Source organism: Gobius niger (genome assembly GCF_951799975.1).
Source record: "Gobius niger genome assembly, chromosome: 16".
NCBI classification, from domain to species: domain Eukaryota; kingdom Metazoa; phylum Chordata; class Actinopteri; order Gobiiformes; family Gobiidae; genus Gobius; species Gobius niger.
In genome coordinates, this window is record NC_136867.1 from 9,243,369 (window position 1) to 9,264,035 (window position 20,667).

The following is a 20,667-nucleotide window of genomic DNA, read 5'->3' on the forward strand; positions in this document are numbered from 1 at the left end:
TAAATAAAAACACTATCTCCAGAAATCAACAACACTCTGGATAACTAGCAAATTAGACCCTATGTCAAAAATCCTGAAATATCCCTTTTAAGCTCAAAGTCTGTGATTTTGCCTTTATGATGACTCATATGCCTTTGCTGTAGTGGTTCTCAAACTACGGAACGAGTGCCCCTTGACGTTCTTGAGCTTCCTTTTGATGATACTCAGTCTGTTCCTCCATCAGCGTTTGATTTAGGCGTGCCCTTGTCGAACCGATTACAGCGCGTGGGTGCAAATCAAAAGACCTTCCTCCTATGCATGTGGAAGGGGAAGTTAATCTACAGCTGTCCCCACTCATCTGCAGAACAAAGCTAGTTTATTCCAGAACTAGTTTAGTGTTGGTTTAGCGCTGGCTTGTACGATGTGAAGACTTTGTAGTCGTCTGTAACAGTCGTCTTTATGTTCATTTCTCTCTTTAACTCCCTAAACACCAGTATAGATTACACTTTCCATCAGTTGGCGACGCTCGAGTGATTAGCAGGCCTTGATGAATAGCTGAAGTGCTAATTTGGGCTCCCTCCAGACTAAGAGAGAAGTGAGGCTGGCATTTGGTTGTGTTTGACGCCGCACACTAAAAGCAAGTGTCTCTAAAACCCAGTCACCTTTGTACCTCCGCCCATCTGTTTCTCATCTTCTCATTTGGAGCATGTGACGAGGCGCTTATGTGTTTGTGCTAATGTTTGCTCATCGGCACTGACAGCTTTGTGCCGCGGAGAACACGGGCCAACGCGTAACAAGTTGCACTTTTTCAGCACTCTTTACGGGATATATCCTGCTAAGATTTACTTATGAGGAGTTGCACTAAGGGCTTCTCAAGTTACAGGCCCCCCCTCAAGCCCAAGTTGGGTCACGAGAGCCGTTGTCCAGTTTGTACAATCGAGTCTCACCCGTCATCAGATTAGTGAGTGACGTCCGAAGCCAAGTCCACGCCTTTCACCCCCTCGTTTTCCTGACACACGTTCCCGAACTCATCCCCCTCTCCGCACCCATCCGTCCACACTCCGCTCCTCTCTCAGGCCTTCCGCTAATGAACCGCTCTTAATTAAAACATGGCCAAGAGTGGGGCGGCTTCTCATTTCCCTTCCAAACATGGGCGCTCCATCTTAACAAAGATCTCCTCATCGGGCTGAACCAATTAACTGAACCGAGGGTGTTAAAAAGTTTCTCCCAGTGAAGTTGAAGCACTGGGCTGCCCATCTGTCCTCCTCAACATTTTGGGCCACGAGCCTGAGAACGCTTGGATCTGGTGTGTGTTGATTGTCGAATTAATGAGCCGTGGACCCGGAGCTGTTGTACTTTGCATCTCTTTTGACAGACTTCTCTTTTCTCCCTTTTTTTTTTTTTTTTTTTTTTCTTCTTCATAATTTCCCTGGAAACTTGGTTGCACGCTGCCAGCCTTAATTATTTTGAAAGCCCTCAGTGGTTTTGTTTTGTTTTGGAGAATGACAGTTTTATTTGATTTTGCTGAAGACGCCTCCGGCCAAAACACTTGTGAAAAAGTGTCGTCGTCGTCTTCTCCTCGCACCAGGCGTCTGATGCGTCACACTATTAGAGCGCTGTCATGTGCTTGAGAAGGGGAAGTAACACAAATTAATTGGTGAAGCGCTGTGGTGGAATAGGTGTAGCCCTGATGTGAAGACTGGAAGCAGAGTCAAGATTACGGCCTACACTTTTGTCCCATGGGGAAATAGGTTCTCTGTCTTTCACCCATCCTTCAATGTCTTGGATGGGAGTTCAGTTAAGCCAAAGGCAGATCAATATTCGCTCCCAAGATTCCACACGTGTTGTAAGGTAGTGTAGAGGAAAGACAAAATAAACTTCAGCTCATACCTTTTTGGTCTAAGTTATGAAAGTATATATATCATTGTTTGTAATAATTTGAGGCTCAGATTGCCAGCCTCACTTCCAACAGGGCAGCTGTGGCTATACTTAACATAACATCTCCAAGTGAGTGGAGTGACCAAACACACAATGACTTTTTATATATAAATTAATATATAGGGCATTCTTGTTTTGATTATTAATAAAATGTATGATGTAATATTGGCAAAGAATGACAGCCATACGGCTGTCAGTAAGCCCACGAATGACAATAAATCACTTTAATAGCCCGACATATTCATAGGTTTTAGTCACATGACTTTCTGGTTAGATAAAGGCTAAAGGCTCATTCATTCTTTATAAGATGTAAGAACCTTTTCTGCACTAAGAGCTGCAAGAACAAAATGAAGTAGTTTTTGCCTTTTAACCATGGAAGCTTCTTGTAACTGAAGACATTTCCACAGTTACAAAGCAAAAATGACTTCATTTTGTTTCTTGTAGCTCTCAGTGTGCGAACAAAGTTCTTACGTCTTATGAAGTGTTAATTAACCTTTATTCTAAGCCACACGTGTAAAATTTTACCCAATAAATAGAGTAAAATACAAGCATTTATTTTACCAATATTTTCTCAAATCCCTTAAAAGTGACGTCTCTTCAGACCTGACTATGACTTTACTCCAGCATGAATGAACATTTTCGGTCACGTGTCATATGTCCTTTTGGTGATAGCGCAGTCATTTAACTACGACTATTTGTCCTTCTTGCTCAGAGGATTAAAAACAACAGATGGAGTTGTGCAGTTTTACGAAGCCAAATCACCTTTTTCTTTTGTCATTTGGATGAGAGACATGTGGCCCAGTGTTTTATTGGCCTTTACTGTATCTTTAATGGGTGAACTTGTTTTGTGAGCGCTGTGGCTGTTCTCAGCATAGGCAGCAACCTTTAATCACGCTGTGCAGCTCTTCACTGTGCGCCAAATTAAAAAGGAGTTTGTGTTCAGCTCGCTCCTAAATCTGAAATTGATGTCTTTGTCAGTTTACCAGAAAATTACCAGATGCGGCTTCCAGTGCAGCTCAAACTGACATTTTGTCTCCTTCATTCATTTATTTGAATTGCCCAAATAGTTTTTGCTCTGCACTGCTTGGGGCTGGTTGGATTTTTTAAAGAAAATACAGTTTCATGAAATCAAAGTAAATTTTGAGTTATGTTTGTTTGCTGAAAGAAAAGTAACTTTATGTTCTTTATCAATATTCACTCCAATGAACAGAATAAGCAAAAACTGTCCATCTAGCTGGTTTAGAGGTAGGTTTTTGGGCACTTTTGTGGTATTAAAAATGGTATGTAAATGTAAAATGATTTAAAACTTTTCCCCACTATTCATCACATTTTCACATATTCATTCTAGGGCTGTCAAAGTTAATGCCTCAACTCAGGATTAATGGGAAAAAAAGATTAGCGCATTAATCATGAATGAATCATACAGTATGTTTTGACCAAACTCCTGCACTTGTGTTTATGTAAGACATGGGGGTCTCCAAACCCTTTATATGACAATGTACTTTTATGTAACAAAGTTTGCAGGTTCTGTTAAAAAATATTCAGCACCAAAGAAAATGTACCTAATATGTGATTTTCAAGCGTGTGTAGAAATGTCGAAAGCCTTGGGCGAGCGAGATCCCAGTTATAAGCTGTTGGGTTTTCCCATAGAATTATGAAACTGTGGATATCTGGTTAATGAAATGTCAGTCAATGCTTTAAATGTGAGTGTTTTATGTTTTGTATGTACTATTGTGTATTCTAATGTGTCGCAAATTGAGCAAGAATATGACTTCCTTCATTTATAATTTTAGCAGCTTATGCATTAAAATGTATCAATTCTAAAAATCGTAAATTGAAAATCGCAATGTTTGTCAGAAAAATCGCAATTAGGTTTTTCGTGAAAAAGATGTAGCCGTACCCACTCCTACCAGTGCATTTCTTGTACCATTTTAAATTGGGGTTTTTAATTTGAACAGGTTTCTTTATTCCATTAAACAAAAGGCAATTTTCTCACTGGAGATTTTGCGCTTCATTATCAACAATAACCTGCCTGTGTGAGATAGATGCGCTGAGCTGAAGGCGTTGGCAGCAGAGCGTGATTTTGCTGCCATTCGTGCGGCAGCCCTGGCACCAGAGGAAATGTCAGTGCCCACATGGAGCACAGACAGAGGCAGAGGGGGGTTGAGGTGACATATATACACATGTACATCCCAGTTCACTACAAGAGAACTGAAAAAACTGGGCTTTGTACAACGGAGCGTCAACGGGAAACATGTCCCAGAGGACTTCTCATCAATACCCCGTCAATTGTTGGTCAAGTACTGATAATATGCTGCTTTAAACAAAAAACAGCAACTTATGGTTTGAAGACACATGTGATACTTCAACTTTAATGAAGTCCAGTTGACAATATTTGAAATTCTCATCTACAGTATGATACAAAATCAGGACCATAACAAGGATAAAATGGAGAATATCATGACTTAAACAGAACTTCTTACACCTTCTTAAGTTACCATCTGTCAGTCCGTCCATCCATCCATCCATCCATCCATCCATCCATCCATCCATCCATCCATCTGTTCATCCGTCCATCCATCCATCCATCAAGCCATTCGTCCGTCCATCTATCCATCCATCAAGCCATGCATCCATCCATTCATTCATCCATCCATCCATCCATCCATCCATCCATCCATCCATCCATCCATCCATCCATCCATCCATCCATCCATCCATCCATCCATCCATCCATCCATCCATCCATCCATCCATCCATCCATCCATCCATCCATCCATCCATCCATCTTCTGCTGCTTCACACAAAGTTGTACTGCACTAACGATACTTTGGTGATATTTTGTGCCGCTTTAATTGTAAATTCTGTGTTGCGCTGACATGTGAGCAATGTGACTAATTAGCTGTGCTCATGCTGAGAGAAATACTGCAATGTGCTATTTTTTTTTGAAATATTTGGCCAGCCTATACCACTAGATGGAGTAATGGGGACAGCTCTCAGGCCAGGTGTCAGGATTTTGCAAGAATATTCTTGCAAATATCCAAAAAGACATCCAATAAGATGTGTTGTTCTCAAATGACGTTTTTGAGCTTTCGAAACGAGCTCTCTCATCAAACACAGACTCCGATTATTTGAGTAACACCTGCGGATGTTTAGTTTAAGTCTGTCCCCAAACAATATGATCTTTCCGGGGGACAGATCCAGACCCAGTCTTTGGGGACTATATTCAAAGGCAAAAACTGACAGGTGGATCTCGGGTAACTCATCTCCTCTCTCTTGTTTCCTTGTTGATGCAGCTCAGCCGCTTGTGAAATTGGACGCCCAGTTCAGAGTGATGTGCGTGGCCGCGCACCCGTCTCAGCCCGAGGTGTTCCTGTGCGGGGGTCACAGTCCTGTGGTGAAGGCCTGGGACACTCGCAGCGCCAAGGTCAGACCCATTACACCTATGGAGTGCCTCATATTACATTTCATCCACCACAGTTTACAAGGCCAACCTATGCACAATGACAGCTAGTGGTCTTACACTATAGATGGACTGTTTTGGAATCTATAACCATGGTAGGCTCAGAAAGTGATCAAACCTCTTTGAATCATTTCTTTTTCATTATGTTTTTAAACAGTGTTTTTGACGTAGCATTGGTATTTTAGTGTTGTAAAACACTAAAAACTTAAAGGGGAGGCATTTTGCTACATCGACTTTTTAGAGCTTACAATGTTCTCTCATCAAAGCATACCTGGAGCTGTGTTTCCAGCTGCTAGCGCATCTTTAAGTAATCTTTGAATCTTTGCCAGTATTCTTTGCATTGCGGAGTCAACTCCCAAAAACCTCCTGAGTGAGGTCATATGTATCCAGATGATAAAAAAAGTCATGATCATCATCATGATATTGTTGCTGTTTTTTGATCCAGCACACTATTATAGACTGATGTGCATGTTGTCCTATGTATCCAGGAAATGGATTCCTCACCTCTCCATCTCTTGCCAATATCGCTAATCCTCTCATCGCAAAATTAAAACACAGGGACTCAGGGACTACGGATGGAAACTAGCTATTTAGCTATAATATGGTGCAGTACATCTCTGTCTTTTTGGGCTTAATGTCTTTGCCCTTTTTTTTCTTTATTGTAGCAGCTGCTTAGCGAAGGGGAGCAAAAGGAGTGGGCTTATTTTAACTGGAAGTGAAACTACTTGTGCTTTTGTTTGCCATCAACTGCCACGGTCACCAGCAGGTCGTTGTTGCAGTGTTATTTGCGGTTCCGAAGTAATATTCCAACAGGACTATAAATTATAAATCATGAAACTCACCTGTACTCCTGATGTGTTTTTGGTCATTTAGTGATTGGGAGAAACAAAAAACGCTTGAGTTTTCACTAGCAGCGAACGATGGCGTGAGCCCAGACTGACAACCCTGTGTATCACCCTGATTATTCTGGATTTGCCAGGCTAGTCTTTGACATTTTTACCAAATACCAGGAAAAGCATAATACCCTCATCACATGACACTCTCTCTAAAATAATACATGTTTCTTTGGAATGTATTAAATGTATTATGTATTAAAGTTTGAGTTTTCCTGCCCTAATTTCTGATTTATTCGCTAATTTCATCCACGAGCAAAAAAGGTTCACAGTAGTGTCTTGCTTTTGAAATGGACATCCTGACATTTTATGCTTGCTTTCAAAAAGTTTGTCTGCTGCATTATGTTGTGCACACAGAAATGTTCACTGAATTAGTCCCAAGTCGCGAGGCTTTTGAGACGCACATGTAGCTAAGCTTTATTTCACTCTTAAGATAACACAGGCGTATACATCGTCGTAATAGCTCAGGTTATCTCGCTAATTGCCGAAAGCTCATTTTGATTTCATCCAGGCGAAGCTGCAGTCTAATATTGCTATTAAACTAATCGGCTGTTTTATATGTTAATCCGATCCTCACGATTGAACCGCAGTGTCTTAGGGGAGTCTTTTTTTTTTCACGTTTAATGCAGGAGGGCTGGTGTTTCTGTCAATCCGTGTCAACTTCATTTGCAGAGAAAGCGGAGTTCAGGTCACGGCGGCCTGCCAGTCAAAACTCAGGGATGTGTGTTTGGCGCTCCAGAGGTGAAATTACCTGCAGTAGATAAAAAGGACCCCCACCTTTTCACCCCCTTAGCGGCCTGCTCACCTGCGCGGGTTTACACACGGCGGGTCAAGCCGTACCAGGCAGAGTCATGAGGTGGAATGAGAATCACAGCAGTGGGCAGTGACTGATGCAGGGAGGAAAACACTATCGACCAGAGATCATCTGCCTATTTCTTTCCATCTTCAAACCGTATCCCCATTGAGAGCACTGGCTAGCCTTCCCAAAATGTTATATGAACTAATCTGGTCAGGTTCATTCTCTGGGGACATGACATTGTTGTACATACTGTATTTATCTAACGCTAGTCTCTCGCCTCAAATCTTACCTTCCATTCGTGATCTAGAGATTATGCAGATGCCATTCTAGCATGTGTGTGTGTACCCTCTGTAGAAGAGTCTTTGATGGTCCTCATCACAATGTGCTCTGATTGTCCGCTCCATGGTCATGTTGCCACTTGTTCTTTGTCTAGTGGCACGTTTGATTCGCTCTATTATTTCCTATAACGCTGCAGCGGCAAAAGCAGCGCTCCCACAGGCCACCAGCGACAGGGAACGTATGATTCATGCCAGACAATACAAAGACAACACTCCCTTGTGACATGAATGTGTTTAAAGTGCAAAGAAGTTGTCGTTTTGTCGTAAAAAAAAAAAGTCGTGCTTTGAATTTAGACGCGAGGAGATGTGATGCTGCATTTTATGATGGTTGTTTTTTTTGCAATAGCCTCAACAAACGTATACCAAAAGCTAAGGGCTATACTATAGCAATAGCATCCACATTAGCACGAGTTTCGATGCTGTTGGTCCAGGGACAGCATTAAAGGAAGTGACTTAGTTGTTGCAGCTAAAATAAATGATTTTCTTCCCTACTTTTTCCTTACTTTATATATCTTTTTTTTCCCCCCCCCATTTTTTTCTCGTTTACCCAATTTGTTTCCCGCATTTTTGCTCATTTTTTAGTATTAACATTTTACATTTTCCCTATCTCCCCTCCAATTAATTCCCATTTTTCTCCCTATTTTAAAAAAAACATTCACACATTTTTTTTTTTTTTTGACACAATTTTCACAAATCATTCCACATTTTTCACACATTTCTTGACACTGGAGATGAACCCTCAATTGTAAATTTGCAGACCCTCAATACAATTTTGCTTTGTTTTCTGGTTCTAGATGACATATTTTTTAGTATAGGTATCGGTATCGTAAAGCAAGTATTGTTAAAGTACCTGTATCGAAATTAGCTCTATGTAAATTGTCTTTGCCTAAGCCAGTGGTTCTCAGACATCGTACATCAATTTCTATCTTCTCAGTGGCGGTGAGTTGCGTAAAGCTTTGGATATGTTTTTTGACCATCAGATCTGCTTTAACGCATCTGCGGCTGCTTGTTCGAGCATGAAAAAGCCTAAGTTAGCTACATCAGAAAGAAAACCCACAGACCCAGCATTACAGGCATTTCTCATTCCCTGAGCTCAGAGCGCCAGAACTGACATGTCAGCTACACACGGCCACAACAAGTAAGGCGAAGGTTTTCACAATGCACTGCAGTTGTCATGTGAAGCCGCAGGATGGATAGAAAAAAACACTTGTAGTTCGATGGTTATGTTGGCATGGAAGGAACTAAAATGCCTTGCCCCACTATGAACCGTATTGTACACATATTCTTTTATAGCCCACGGTTATGTCTTAGCATGTAGTGATAGTTAATGTTATAGTTATTATCATAGTTATTATGTCCCTCTTCCCAGGTGGTGAGGGAGTACCGAGCGGCCGTGCAGCAGACCCTGGACCTCCTGTTCCTAAGAGGAGGGTCAGAGTTCATCAGCAGCACTGACTGTGTGAGCAGAGACTCGGCCGACCGCACACTCATCGCCTGGGACTACTCCACCACAGCCAGGATCTCCAACCAGATCTACCAAGTAAGACATCACTTAATGTACATACAACGCCAAGTTACTGAGACCTTTTGTTTAGTCTAATGCCGGCACCGATGCGGAATTTCTCTTCTCAGGAGCGATACACATGCCCCGGCCTGGCTCTGCATCCAGTGGAGGACTCCTTTGTTGCCCAGACCAATGGAAACTACATGGCCTTGTTCTCCTGTCAGCGCCCTTATAGGATGAACAAGCGTCGGAGATATGAAGGACATAAGGTCTGTGCCGGTGGGGGCCGGTGGAGCACAACTCTCCAATGGAAATGCTCACACACACATAGCCCCTATATGAGCAAAACAAACCGAACACACTATTGAATAATGCCATCAGCTGTTTTGAAGCTCTTTGTTTCCTATTTGTAGATTACTTTGAGGCTGTTAGCTTCTTTCCTATGTCTGAATATATAAAACATAAAATTTTGCGTTTTGTCCTGAACTTAGTTAGTTAGCGCAACCCTATTCAGAGCGCAAATCAATAAGCCTATTAGCTGGGATGTACAGTACATGGCTAAAGAAGCGTGTCTAATGTACTTTGCGCTCCTCTCAGGTGGAGGGCTACGCGGTGCAGTGCAGTTTCTCCTCCGACGGGACCCTCCTGGCGTCAGGCAGCTCCAGTGGTTCGGCTCACGTCTTCGACTTCAGCAGCTCTCAGATGGTGCACACGCTCCGAGCCCACAGCCAACCGTGTGTGAGCGTCTCCCTTCACCCCGTGCTGCCCACCGCCGCCGCTACCTGCGACTGGGCCGGGGAGATCAAGGTCTGGGTGTGACCGGGACAAGGATGGAACAGAGAAACCCGACACTCGAGGTGAAAATAAACGAGTACTGTGGAACTACAGATTCAAATCGTCCTATCACGTTTGTCCGATCTGCCCCTTCCTTTTTTTTTTTGATAATGAATTCACGCCTGTCTCTCCTTGGCTACAGCAGTATCCTCTCTATTTTCTGCGCACGGCGTGTCACCTTCTCCTCTGTGTTTTGAAGTTTTTATCTTGACCAAAATAGAAAATCTCTCAGCGTTTTCTTATCTGGCCTGTTTTTCATTTGTCTTTCTGCAAACACATCACTTTCCCGGTGCCTTTTTGTTCTTCCTCCTCTCTCTGATATGACGTTTTCTTTCACATTTCACGCTGCAATCACAGAGAGACAAGCAAGAGCTAAAGAAACACAGACATCTGTCAAAGCAGCAGCACTTTTCCACACATTTCTGTCAATCACCGCCGGAACGTGACGCACAATGGTCTTTGTTTCACTTTGGAGTGTATGTAGCGCTCTGGGTAGTCCACCCTCTGGGGCTGTTTGCTTCTTTTGGATTAGCTCAGCAGAATATAGTAGTAATGTTGAGGACAAAATGGAATGGTTAAACCTTAGGAGAGCAGTTGTCTCATCTATACAGCGGCAGTGTTCCTCAGACACGACATTTCACCCACTGTCTGAATGTGACATGTGTATGACTGAGTGAATGGTGGTCATAGAAATAACCTGTCACCGCCATAATTATTGCTCTTAACCTCTTAACCCCCACCTGAACCAAGCCATTATCTCCAGTTCGGCTTTACCGACATCTAAAAGCTTCTTGAGCAAAGCATCAAAAGAGCGACAAAAATGAAATGAAAACCAGGTTGAAAAAGCCACAAAAACGCATCAAAAAAGTGCCAATAAAAACTTGAAAATGCAACCAAAAAAAGACACAAAAGAGTAACAGAAAAGGGACGAAAAAGTGACAATACTGTGGCAAAAAAAGTGACGAATACGTGCGATTAAAAATATGATTTGAAAAGATAGTCCGGTTCACTATGTTTAGATTTGGAGAGTATTAAAACTATACTATTTTTTTTTTCAGCAACCTTATTGTATAAGCGATGAGAAAAACAATGTTTCCATTTGCTCTTGTCTTTTGGTAAAATTGTGCAATTATACTGTTTTTTCCATTAGAGTAAATGGGGAGTTCTGGTCGTCGCTACGGTAACTTCATGAAACATATGACAAGGGTTTTATTGACTTTTTTGATTGGAACGACCAAATGGAATTTGCTGCCACATTTTGTAAATTTCCGCTAAACTACGTTTTTTACTCCCATATAAATGTTATTATGGCTATGATCGCATCTTCTCTTTTTTACATATCAGAGCAAATGGAAGCATTGTTTTTCTGGTTGCGTATTATATTATTATTTTTCATATAATAAAGTTTTCAAAAATCCAGCAAAATTACATGGTGAACCAGACTATTAATCACACTTTACTTTAACGACACTTTTTCAGCGTTTTCCTGCAGACGTTGCTTAGGGATAAACACTGCATGAAGCCAAAAACAATTTTACTGTCAAACTTGTTTACTCACACACTTAAACCGACATAAACTTATTCAAAATTGTCTTTGAAGTAAAACGATCACACAGGCCTCACATCTCCACTTAAAATAAGTTGAAATGTGGGAAAATAGAAAAAAGCATGTGAAATATACTCTAGAAATGAATGCAACTACTAAATAAATGATGCTATTACTGTGTGTAATCCTAGTGGGTAACTAATTTAACCTAGCCCTAGCACATTATCTCTGTTTAGTTGTTGTGAAAAATATATGTAGAATGTAAAGCGTCCTCACTCCTTACATCACTGTCAAACTAAAGCGTATTTACCAAAGATGGACTTTGAAATAGGATTCTTTGTGGTCTATATTAGGAACAACTGCAACAAAGTTGAGACACGAGTTGTATTTTTTTTTCTCCTTTCCTTTATTCAGTAAATAAACTGTGCAAAATATATATAACCATGCATCAGACAGACTGGCTGACATGGACATTTAGACAGGCCGTTCCTGGAGAGAGGTAGGACAGAACACAAGGACTTTAGTGTCTTCATTCCGGGTCCAAACTTTGATAAATACTACGTGAATGCAAACAGGATAAAATACATCGAAGTACAACAATAGCTAGGTCTCTTTTTTTAGAAATCTTTCCACAAAATATAAACCTCTCATACAACTGTACAATCCACTCCTGTCACTGTGAGTTGTGGGCGCGAGTTTAACTTTTACAAACTTTGTCAAAGTCGTGGAGAGCAGATGTGTTTTTGAAATCTTAAACAGCCTTGAGCCATTTTGCCGGATCTGCAGGAATGGGAGAGGTAGAAGTGCAGCCTTGCGAAAAAAGACAGAAAGAGGAAATCTTGGTGCCTGTTGTGCAGCTAACTCCTGTCACCGATGTCTCCCAGATCTAAAGCAAACCAGACAGGAAGCACTTCTGTACAGTACATTGCATCACTAGGGCCAAACTATGGGGCAATTTTCCCTCTAAAAAAGAAATGTTTGGTTCTATTTCTCAAAATGGCTGATTTCTCTTTGTCTTTGTTCAGCTTATCTGCTTGTCAATGCATTTGACAAAAGTATGTTCTTCAATTAGAGGTTTTCCTAAATGTCGTCTCATACCTGACTGATTTGATGTACTTTTGTTTTGGTTGGGGGCCCATTTCTGAGCTTGAGTGCACTCACACTGTTCCAGGTTGAGTTTTGTTGTCCACTAAAGGTAATTTTAAAGTGCCAGTGTAGTCGTGTTTAAGTAGTAAAGGATTCTTGGAAAGAGGAAGAACATACAGTAGTTTACATACAACAGCTATACATATGTACACAGTGGTGCCTGATGCTAAGGGAGACCAGTCTGCACAGGTTTAAGGCAGTTAGATAGCTCTCTGTCAGAGTGTATAGTCTCAAACGGAGTCACAGAAACACGAAGTTAGCTCTGTATTACATTTGCTGTTTCTCTACCATCTGTACAGAAGTATTTGTAATGCAAAGGTTATTTTGTACATACAATATTCTCAAAGTGATATAGACAATTCTAAACACGAAACGGGACAAATATCCCCTGAGAAACTGTATGTTAACAAGCAAGCAGTAAAAATCTTGCTATCAGACATGCTTCATGTCAGCATTAATCAATGGAAACATTATTAAATCAATAAGTGATCCCTCCCATACGGTGGATTCATGCCGTTGATTTATATTAATTTAGCTTTTTTGTCATTTGGCGGAATCTTGTTTGTTGAACCAGCCACATTACTGTGATTGGACATGACATGTCATGACAACATGTGCTGAAGTAGGGCTTGAACTGACGACCTCTTGATTCCCAGGCAAATGTTTGCTCCATTGCACTACTTCTGTCCCGTCTGTTAAGCACCAAGTGTCTGCAATCTTAACACAAGGAATTCACCTGCCCATCTCAAATTTTTGGCCACATATGTGCACTCGTCATCATCAGCCACCTAGCATAATTGGATTAGTCTTTTTTTTTTGTTTCATTCAACTCTCCAAACACTACATCAACAACAATAAAACACTGTTTATCATTTTACGAAGATTCCAGAGTGTTTTTTCACCTTTTTTCCCCCGAAAACCTTAAAAATGACTTTGGCAATTATGCTAGGAGACTGTCAAGGTGCAGTTTCTATTGCAAGAAATCAATTTAAAGCATCATTTAGCGGCTCAGCGTATGAATAACTAGATAGATTTCTTCCACGGTGTATAGCTGTCTAACTTCTCATATTATCCATTACATGGCAGTAATTAAGGTCGCCATTAGTCACACATTATTGGTTCTGTATGCTTTAAAGTGAGAAATAATGGTGCTTTGCTGGTATAACTTCGCACTTAGAGCAGATAATGCGGTGGGTGAAGCTGGCTCTGTGTTGGGATCCCAATGGTCCCAGTGGCTCCAATTACCATTACCGGCATCATCAGTGAAACTAAAGGAAAATGAAACAGCTGGTCTCAATTAGCTACACCATTTGATGACACATAGTAGAAAAGGTGTTGTACACTGTGTAAAACGTGCCTTGGCTAAGTTAAACATTAAACATCTCAATACCCAGTTACAAGTAAGTATGAGTTAGAAATCATCATCATGCAGTATGCGAAGAATCAGTTAAGGAGAGTCCCATACAGTTGTGCCTTTGTCAGACTGTCCTTCCTGGTCAGCCCTGTGCTTCCAAACTTTTGGTATCTCGGGGAGGTCTTTTTGGGGAGCGCGGGACCGGCAGTAAGGGCAGAGCTGGAGCTTGGCCGAGGCCTCACAACGGGCCTCGGGCTGGGGTAGTGCTGCAGACTGGAAGCTTCAAGAGAGCTTTGGTGTAGCGAATCGCCAGAGCTGTCCCCGCTCAAATTCACGTAGTCCTTCTTGGAACTGCCTCCTCCTGTTGGTATCCTGCAGCCATCTTTGTCTTTAGAGCTTCCTGAGAGGAACAGACCACAGTCGGAGTCCTGGCTGTCAGCTTTGACTCTATACAGCACGGAAGCTTTCTCCTTCTTGCGATGCTCCATTGGTTTGGGGCTGTGGCTTGGTGAGATCTGTCCAGTTCCGAAGCACTGGTCAAGCACCCGACTGTGGAAGACGTCATCTCCTTCCTGGAAGCTGCTGTAGATGCCTTTGGACTTTGAAGGGCCCAAGGCAAAGTGGCGTTCAGAAAAGCTGTACGGAGAAACTCTGCCGCTCAGGTCGCGGTAGGACGAAGACGACAAGGTGTTGACCTCTTCTACGCTAAGCTGTTTCCAGCGGTTACTAAGGTCGTCCTCTGAGAGCTGGACGTCCGCCCTGCCGCTGTGCCCTTGAACAAGCCCGGTCGTGGAGCCCATGCTGTGAGAAGAGGCCAGTCGTGGGCTGCTTGAATGGTAAGGTTCGCTGAAGCATGATGCTGTTCGCGTGTATGAAGGTGAACTGCCTTTCTGCGGGCTTCTGGGGACTGCCATGTGCTGAATACTGAGGGACTTGGGGAAGCTCGCGCCGTCTTTTTCATATGGAGTCAAACCTTTGTAGTCCCCACCATCTCGCCATTCCATGTACAGACCTTGGTGAGAGGAGGACAACGTGCTGTTGACCATGCGACAGCCTTTGTCATCTGAAGCCAGGCTGAAACTGGAGTAGGAACTTGAAGCAGGAAGACTCCCCGGGTTGAACTCATCGTGGTGGTGGAAGGAGGATGGCGGCTCGAGTTGAGAGAAGCTCCCAGAGTGATAGGCCTCCTCTGGGTTGCTGTCTGTGGAGTTCTGGGTGTGGAGCTGGAGGATCCCAGGCCCATGGAGGTCCACACTCTGCCTGCGCTCGTTGTCTTGCCAGCGCTCCGGGCAGTAGAGGGCTGTGTCGCTGCAGTATAGGTCTGAAGTTTTATAGGCCACGCGGCGATTGAGCTGGTCTGTGCTGCCGGTGCCTGTCAGGAAGTCCCCGTCTCTGTGCGGGCTGGGGGAGCGGCTGCCTGGACAGCTGCTGCCTGGCTCTGGCTTCTCCAGGACCTGAGCGATCAGAGATGTGGGGACTGCGTCTGAGTAACTGGAGTGACTCACGGCCATGGTCGCCCCACCGCTGGCATGTTTCTCAATGTGGGAGCTCAGGCGTTCCTGGAAGTCCAATGGCAGCTGCAACAAAGAAGGAACATCATCACTGAAATACCAGTACTTTAACTGACAGTCAAAGTATTTTGTTCTCAGATCAATACAGCAGAGAAACTTGACTTCTAGCTGAAGCAACCCATGTACCACAGTTTGAAAAACACTGATCTAATAATTCTTTCGGGACTAGTAGCAGTAAAAAGGAATCCTCCTTGTCCCATTAGTATGTTTTCCTATACTTACTATCAACTATTCCTTTCCACAGCTGCAACCCCAATTTAGACCATCTCCAACGCCCCATGCAGCCTTCTCCTCTCTATTGATTTTCATCCTTTATGTGTTACTTAGTTCTGCTTTCTGACATTTTCCCACAATGACAACAAAGCTGTTCCTTTCTATTATATTTGCAGGGGTTCAAAGGAGCGGCTGCCAAACAGTATATTTCTAAGCTTTCATCTCTGTGTGCTGTGCTGTCCTCTAGACCTAGCCCTCTCTACTCTGGACCATCAAACGCTCCACAGCTCCACAGGGAGGGCCTTACATTTGAATTAAAACTCAGCTCTGGCTCTCCAGCTGGGAATAGAAATGGGATAAAAATAGCAACTGGCTTTGTTAAGAAATAGCAGCCTGCCATGGTATAAAATAAGCAGGTTTTTTTTTAGGTTGATGCTATTTTTAGCCGCCACTGTTCCCTGGGGAGTGAAGGAGGAGTGAAGAATTAAGGCAAGGGGGAAGGGTCTGCGTAATACACAATACAGTCTGCGAGCTCAGCACTTGAGGCTTTGCTATCTCTTACCATCTTAATGAGATATCTATATGCTATTAGTTCACATTTATGCCTTTTATATAGTAGGATTACCATGATGGACGTCAGCTGTTAATTGGATTTGATTCTCCAAGTACCCTTTCACCTGTGAGTCAGTTATCTTCTTCAGAGCACTCTGTTAGAAGACGTTTTTGGCCATTTTGGTTACATTTACTCGAATATGTTTCCATGGAAACAGATGTGCAGAAAGGAGATTCTGATGGCTCAAGTGTGTGGTTGATCGAACTTTGCTTTGGAATATCTCTGAGCGTGTCGTTTTAGTGGAATTTGTTGCTAAATCTCGCATCTTATTGCCATCCTAAACAGTGTTTCTTAAACTTTGCCTCCTCATACAAAATGAGGCGTTCCGAGTACCACCAGGAATGGATGAGATCGAACCTATTCTCACAGAGATGATTTCATTCATTCACTTTTACCATGTTCAGTATTTCACAACTTTCATTTTCATCATCATTGTCATAGCTTCTTTATCAACTGCTTTAGTGCTCCGATCTGTATTTCCGGGATTTTTCGCTTAAAAGATGCAGTCCTCCACATTTTGAAATCCCATAAATCGTCAGTGGACTTGTTCTAAGCAGCTCTCCGCTCAAAGTCCGTTCATCATGTCCACTTTATTCTTCATTTATTCATGTCCTCTATTGGCACAATCCCTAACAATAAAAAAAAAAAAAAAGATCATTTGTGGATATTCTTTGACTGTTTCTTTCCAAAACGCTATCAGTACCCTCTATACAGACTGCCTCTCCTCCTTGGAATCTGTTGGTGGCCATTCACACTAACAAAGAGCGGGCAAAGCTCACCTCGGACATCTTGTGCACTCTGTAGTGGGACTTGGAGCACTGCAGGAGCTGGGCAGCTAGGTTACAGTCTTTCCTGTACAGGTCCTGCAGTGGAGGAAACGGGTACAGCACGTTTAAACAGTCAAATCCACTGAGCACTGTGATGATAAGTCGTTAGGCAACAGAAAACCGCAGAGACACAGCAGTGAATACAACAACAAAAAGCCTCAATAAAAGTAGTGCATTTTCCAGTCAATGGCTAGTTCAACAACAGGCCATATCTTTGCGCAAGAGTAAGTATTTGCCTATGTGCCCGTTTCCTGGACAACAGATTTATTGGTCCCTAATATCACCTGCTGCAGCTGGACTCTCGTCTGAAGAGCTAATGATTTTCCAATCCATTCCCCTCATCTGGAGGGAAGTCTAAATGCTCAGAGGCTTCCCAGTCCTTTGCTCGCCTCAATGTGGGCTCTATATTTACTTATCTACACGTTCCAGACCGGGAAACTTGGCTATCAAAGAAAAGAAAAAAAATGTTAAGAGTGAGCGAGACTGAGCAATCGGACTTTACAGGCCTGTGTCACGTGAATAGTAAGCTTTAACTGCTCGATTAAGATGTATTCTATTGACACCTGATAGTGCTGCTTTAAATAAGTTAAATTTTGACTAAACTTTAAGGATATTACAAACTAAAGAATAGAAAACATATCAAATGCATATGATATTTAGAGCAGTGGTGAACTCGCCTTTCAGAAACATCTTCTGTGGGTTTCTTCAAATTATTTTGTCAGCCTTGTGAGCAATGCTTGTACAAAACAGAGCACTGCTTTAATTATAAGTTTAAATTGATTTGAATGAATAATAATATGAATGGCTTGAAACTGTTGACAAAAAAACAATCCCCCATTCAGGGAAGTCCTTGTTTTTATCCCGCTTGTTCCTACTCACACAGACTGCTGTCCTGCTTTTTTGGATTAAATTCTCCCTGTCTTCAGTTCGCTCCAATCTCCCACTCCTTATCTGCAAGCATTGTATTCAGAGACATGTTGTACTTTACTTTCCCAAAGACCTCCACCGCCGGCTCCTGCCTGAGAGCTCAGACCACAGGCTGCTGCCCCTCTCGCTCGGTGGGATGAGGCATTGACTTGAGTCTAATCACTCTCCAAACGCCCAGCGGCTTACGGCTAATGCCTCTATCGGCACTGGCTCCGTGAAGCACAAATATCCAGGACACAGCCGGGCTGCCGCGGATGTGATGAGAGCGCTCAGATGAGTGGCTTCACACAGGAGGCTGCCAAAAAAGAGGCCGGGGAGACTCTGGTGTGTATTGGCAGGTTGGACTGGGAGCTGGAACCGAAACGTCTGAACTTTTCCGCGATGTTAAAAGAACTGCCCAATTTGTGAGAAGCACATTTAAGTCGTAAAATGGGACTAACAATTCCACCACAAAGCATCTCTGAACATTATAATGCGGCCTGCATGACAGCAGTTAAATTTGAATAGCTATAGCTAAGGTCATAATCTCAAACGCTGCTGTTACTGTAGTTACAATGTGTTTCTATATTTCCTTGTATTAACTGCACTGCAACTGAATCTTCAGTTAAATCACAATTTCAATACTTGAAATACTTTCTTTTTGCCAAAATCATGGAGCCCTGTGTTCACGTCAGTTTCCGTCGCCCTGACTTGCTAGTTAGAGCTAACGTAAAGCAAGAAACAATGTTTTTTCTCCTACGTATTGAACTTTACACCCACAAATCTATTTATCAAAATATCTAATTTGGAAAAAACAGAAGAAATGCATTTTGTGATTACAGACTTGTGAGTCCTTGATTGAGGCCAGGTTAAGCGTCCTTGAGTGCTAAGTATTTGTATAATGCTAATGGGACTATCATTTCCTTTGTGGTTGAATAAAGTTAGTCTTGGTCTACAGTGTACAGTAAATGCTACTTATGTAAAATGATTTTGTGAAAATATGGGGAGATTCTCACCCCCACTGCTCGAGGCTTACGTCACAGATTCTCTGTTCAAATCTCCCTCCAAAGGGGCGTAGCCTGGAGGACTGAAGGGGACAGGCGGGAGGGGGGGTTGAATGTGGTGCAGGTCTAAGTTGTAATTGACTGTGGCCGCTGCACCCGCTTCTTGTAAACAAAGTCCTCATGGAGTTCTGACAGTGAGCTAACTTGTTATGGGACATAATTCCACTGGGACAACTCTACAGCTCTCTCTACACACAAGAGAGGCATCGCGGCACACAGCGTGAAAAGTAAAGTACCCACTTTTAAATTTACTGAAAAAAGTACTTCACACACGTTTTAATAACGCATGGAAAGGTTAAATGTGCTGCCAATACCAAACAAGGCTTGATCTGTTGCTGGTGTTTTCTTACTGGTCTATTCTGCTGTTTCTGATGAGAATTATTTTTAGATTCAGCTACTATAGGTCTATGATCAGGGAATGGCAAAAGTCCCAAGTGCCATTTCAAAAAAACGTACTGGAAGAACTTGACAAGTACTGTAAAACCTATCTATTTGATCATTTCTGTAAGTAAAACTACCTAAAAATTTATTTTACTAGTATTGGTTACTTTTCACACTCACATTGTCTTCGCGGAGCTTGTTGATGGTGATCTTGGCCTCCATCAGGTGGTTGTTGAGGACGATGATTTCTCGACTCAGGGCTCTCTTCTCCTCCTCGTGGTGCTGGGTCTGCATACAAAGCAAAAGTATTTCAGTGTGACATAATTAAAAAGTAGATGGAAAGAAACAAATGGTCAGGTCATATTTTATGTGTATAACCAGCCATGATAAGAAACATACATTTAGTGGTGATGTGTTTTTTGCTTTGGGACTCAAACAGTCGGGGCTTTTGTGCAGATAAAGTGAGAAGGATGAGGTTCCGGCACAGAAGGGGCTGATATGGGGGAGTCATAAGTCAATGCAGGGAGAACAAGCAGGTCCTAATTAGACGGAGATTAAACTGGCCACAGCTCGTATCATTTCAATTACCCCGCTCTGGTACTGGCCACACTTGCGTTTACGGGATTACCGCGCGAGTGTCTGCATGTGCACTGGCCTCTCTACTTATAGAAACTATTTAGGAAAAAAAAAAGAACATGCACATACAACTACAGTCAACACTCGTAGGTTATTAAAAATAACATTAAAGCAACCAAATCAAATCCATTGTAATCAGAGATGGCTAGTAGCAAATTAGAAAACATATTACTTTTACTCCGCTATGTTTGAAAGATAAATATAATACTCGGCCATGTGACCATGTGACTCAGCCAGAACAGTAGGTGGTGCTGCGCAGATGTGTGCCATTGGCTCACAACAAGGAAAAAGGGATTGTCCCAGTCGTGTTGCCGTCAATGGCTGCTGGTTACACTGCTTTATGACCACGACACCAGGAGCCGCCATTCCCCGCCAGGCGGCGCTGTAGTACAGTGGTTAGCGCTTGTGCTTCACAGCTAGAAGGTCCGGGTTCGATTCCCACCTGGACGGGGCCTTTCTGTGTGGAGTTTGCATGTTCTCCTCGTGTTTGCGTAGGTTTCCTCCGGGTACTCCGGTTCCCCTACCACTAAAAACATGTACAATAGGCCAGAATGATCGGTGTGTGTGTGTGTGTGTGTGCGTGAATGAATGATGGTTGTCAGAGGGACCGTTGGCGCAGATGTGTCACTCATATAAAGCGTTTTGTGACTATGTCTGTGAA

General features: G+C 42.7%; 2 protein-coding genes across 4 annotated transcripts in view; one reads left to right on the top strand and one right to left on the bottom strand.

Moving 5' to 3' along the window:
- Window positions 1-20,667, top strand: part of wdr25 (WD repeat domain 25) — a 55,916-nt gene that overhangs the window by 10,552 nt on the left and 24,697 nt on the right. Inside the window, exons 4-7 of one of the 2 annotated variants that reach the window (XM_079573886.1) lie at window positions 5,215-5,345; window positions 8,781-8,951; window positions 9,044-9,184; window positions 9,513-9,772. In XM_079573886.1, the coding sequence (XP_079430012.1) occupies window positions 5,215-5,345; window positions 8,781-8,951; window positions 9,044-9,184; window positions 9,513-9,734 (665 nt within the window). In that variant the 3' untranslated portion in view covers window positions 9,735-9,772. Of the gene's footprint in view, window positions 1-5,214; window positions 5,346-8,780; window positions 8,952-9,043; window positions 9,185-9,512; window positions 10,439-20,667 lie in introns of those variants that run through there. The other variant, XM_079573885.1, reaches the window with a different exon arrangement.
- The window catches only part of begain (brain-enriched guanylate kinase-associated), a 50,759-nt gene continuing 41,787 nt past the window's right edge, over window positions 11,696-20,667 (bottom strand). For both annotated transcript variants that reach the window (XM_079573881.1, XM_079573880.1), the window contains 3 exons: window positions 19,551-19,658; window positions 16,972-17,055; window positions 11,696-15,372 (listed from right to left, as the gene is read on the bottom strand). In XM_079573881.1, the coding sequence (XP_079430007.1) occupies window positions 13,885-15,372; window positions 16,972-17,055; window positions 19,551-19,658 (1,680 nt within the window). In that variant the 3' untranslated portion in view covers window positions 11,696-13,884. The remainder of the gene's footprint in view (window positions 15,373-16,971; window positions 17,056-19,550; window positions 19,659-20,667) is intronic.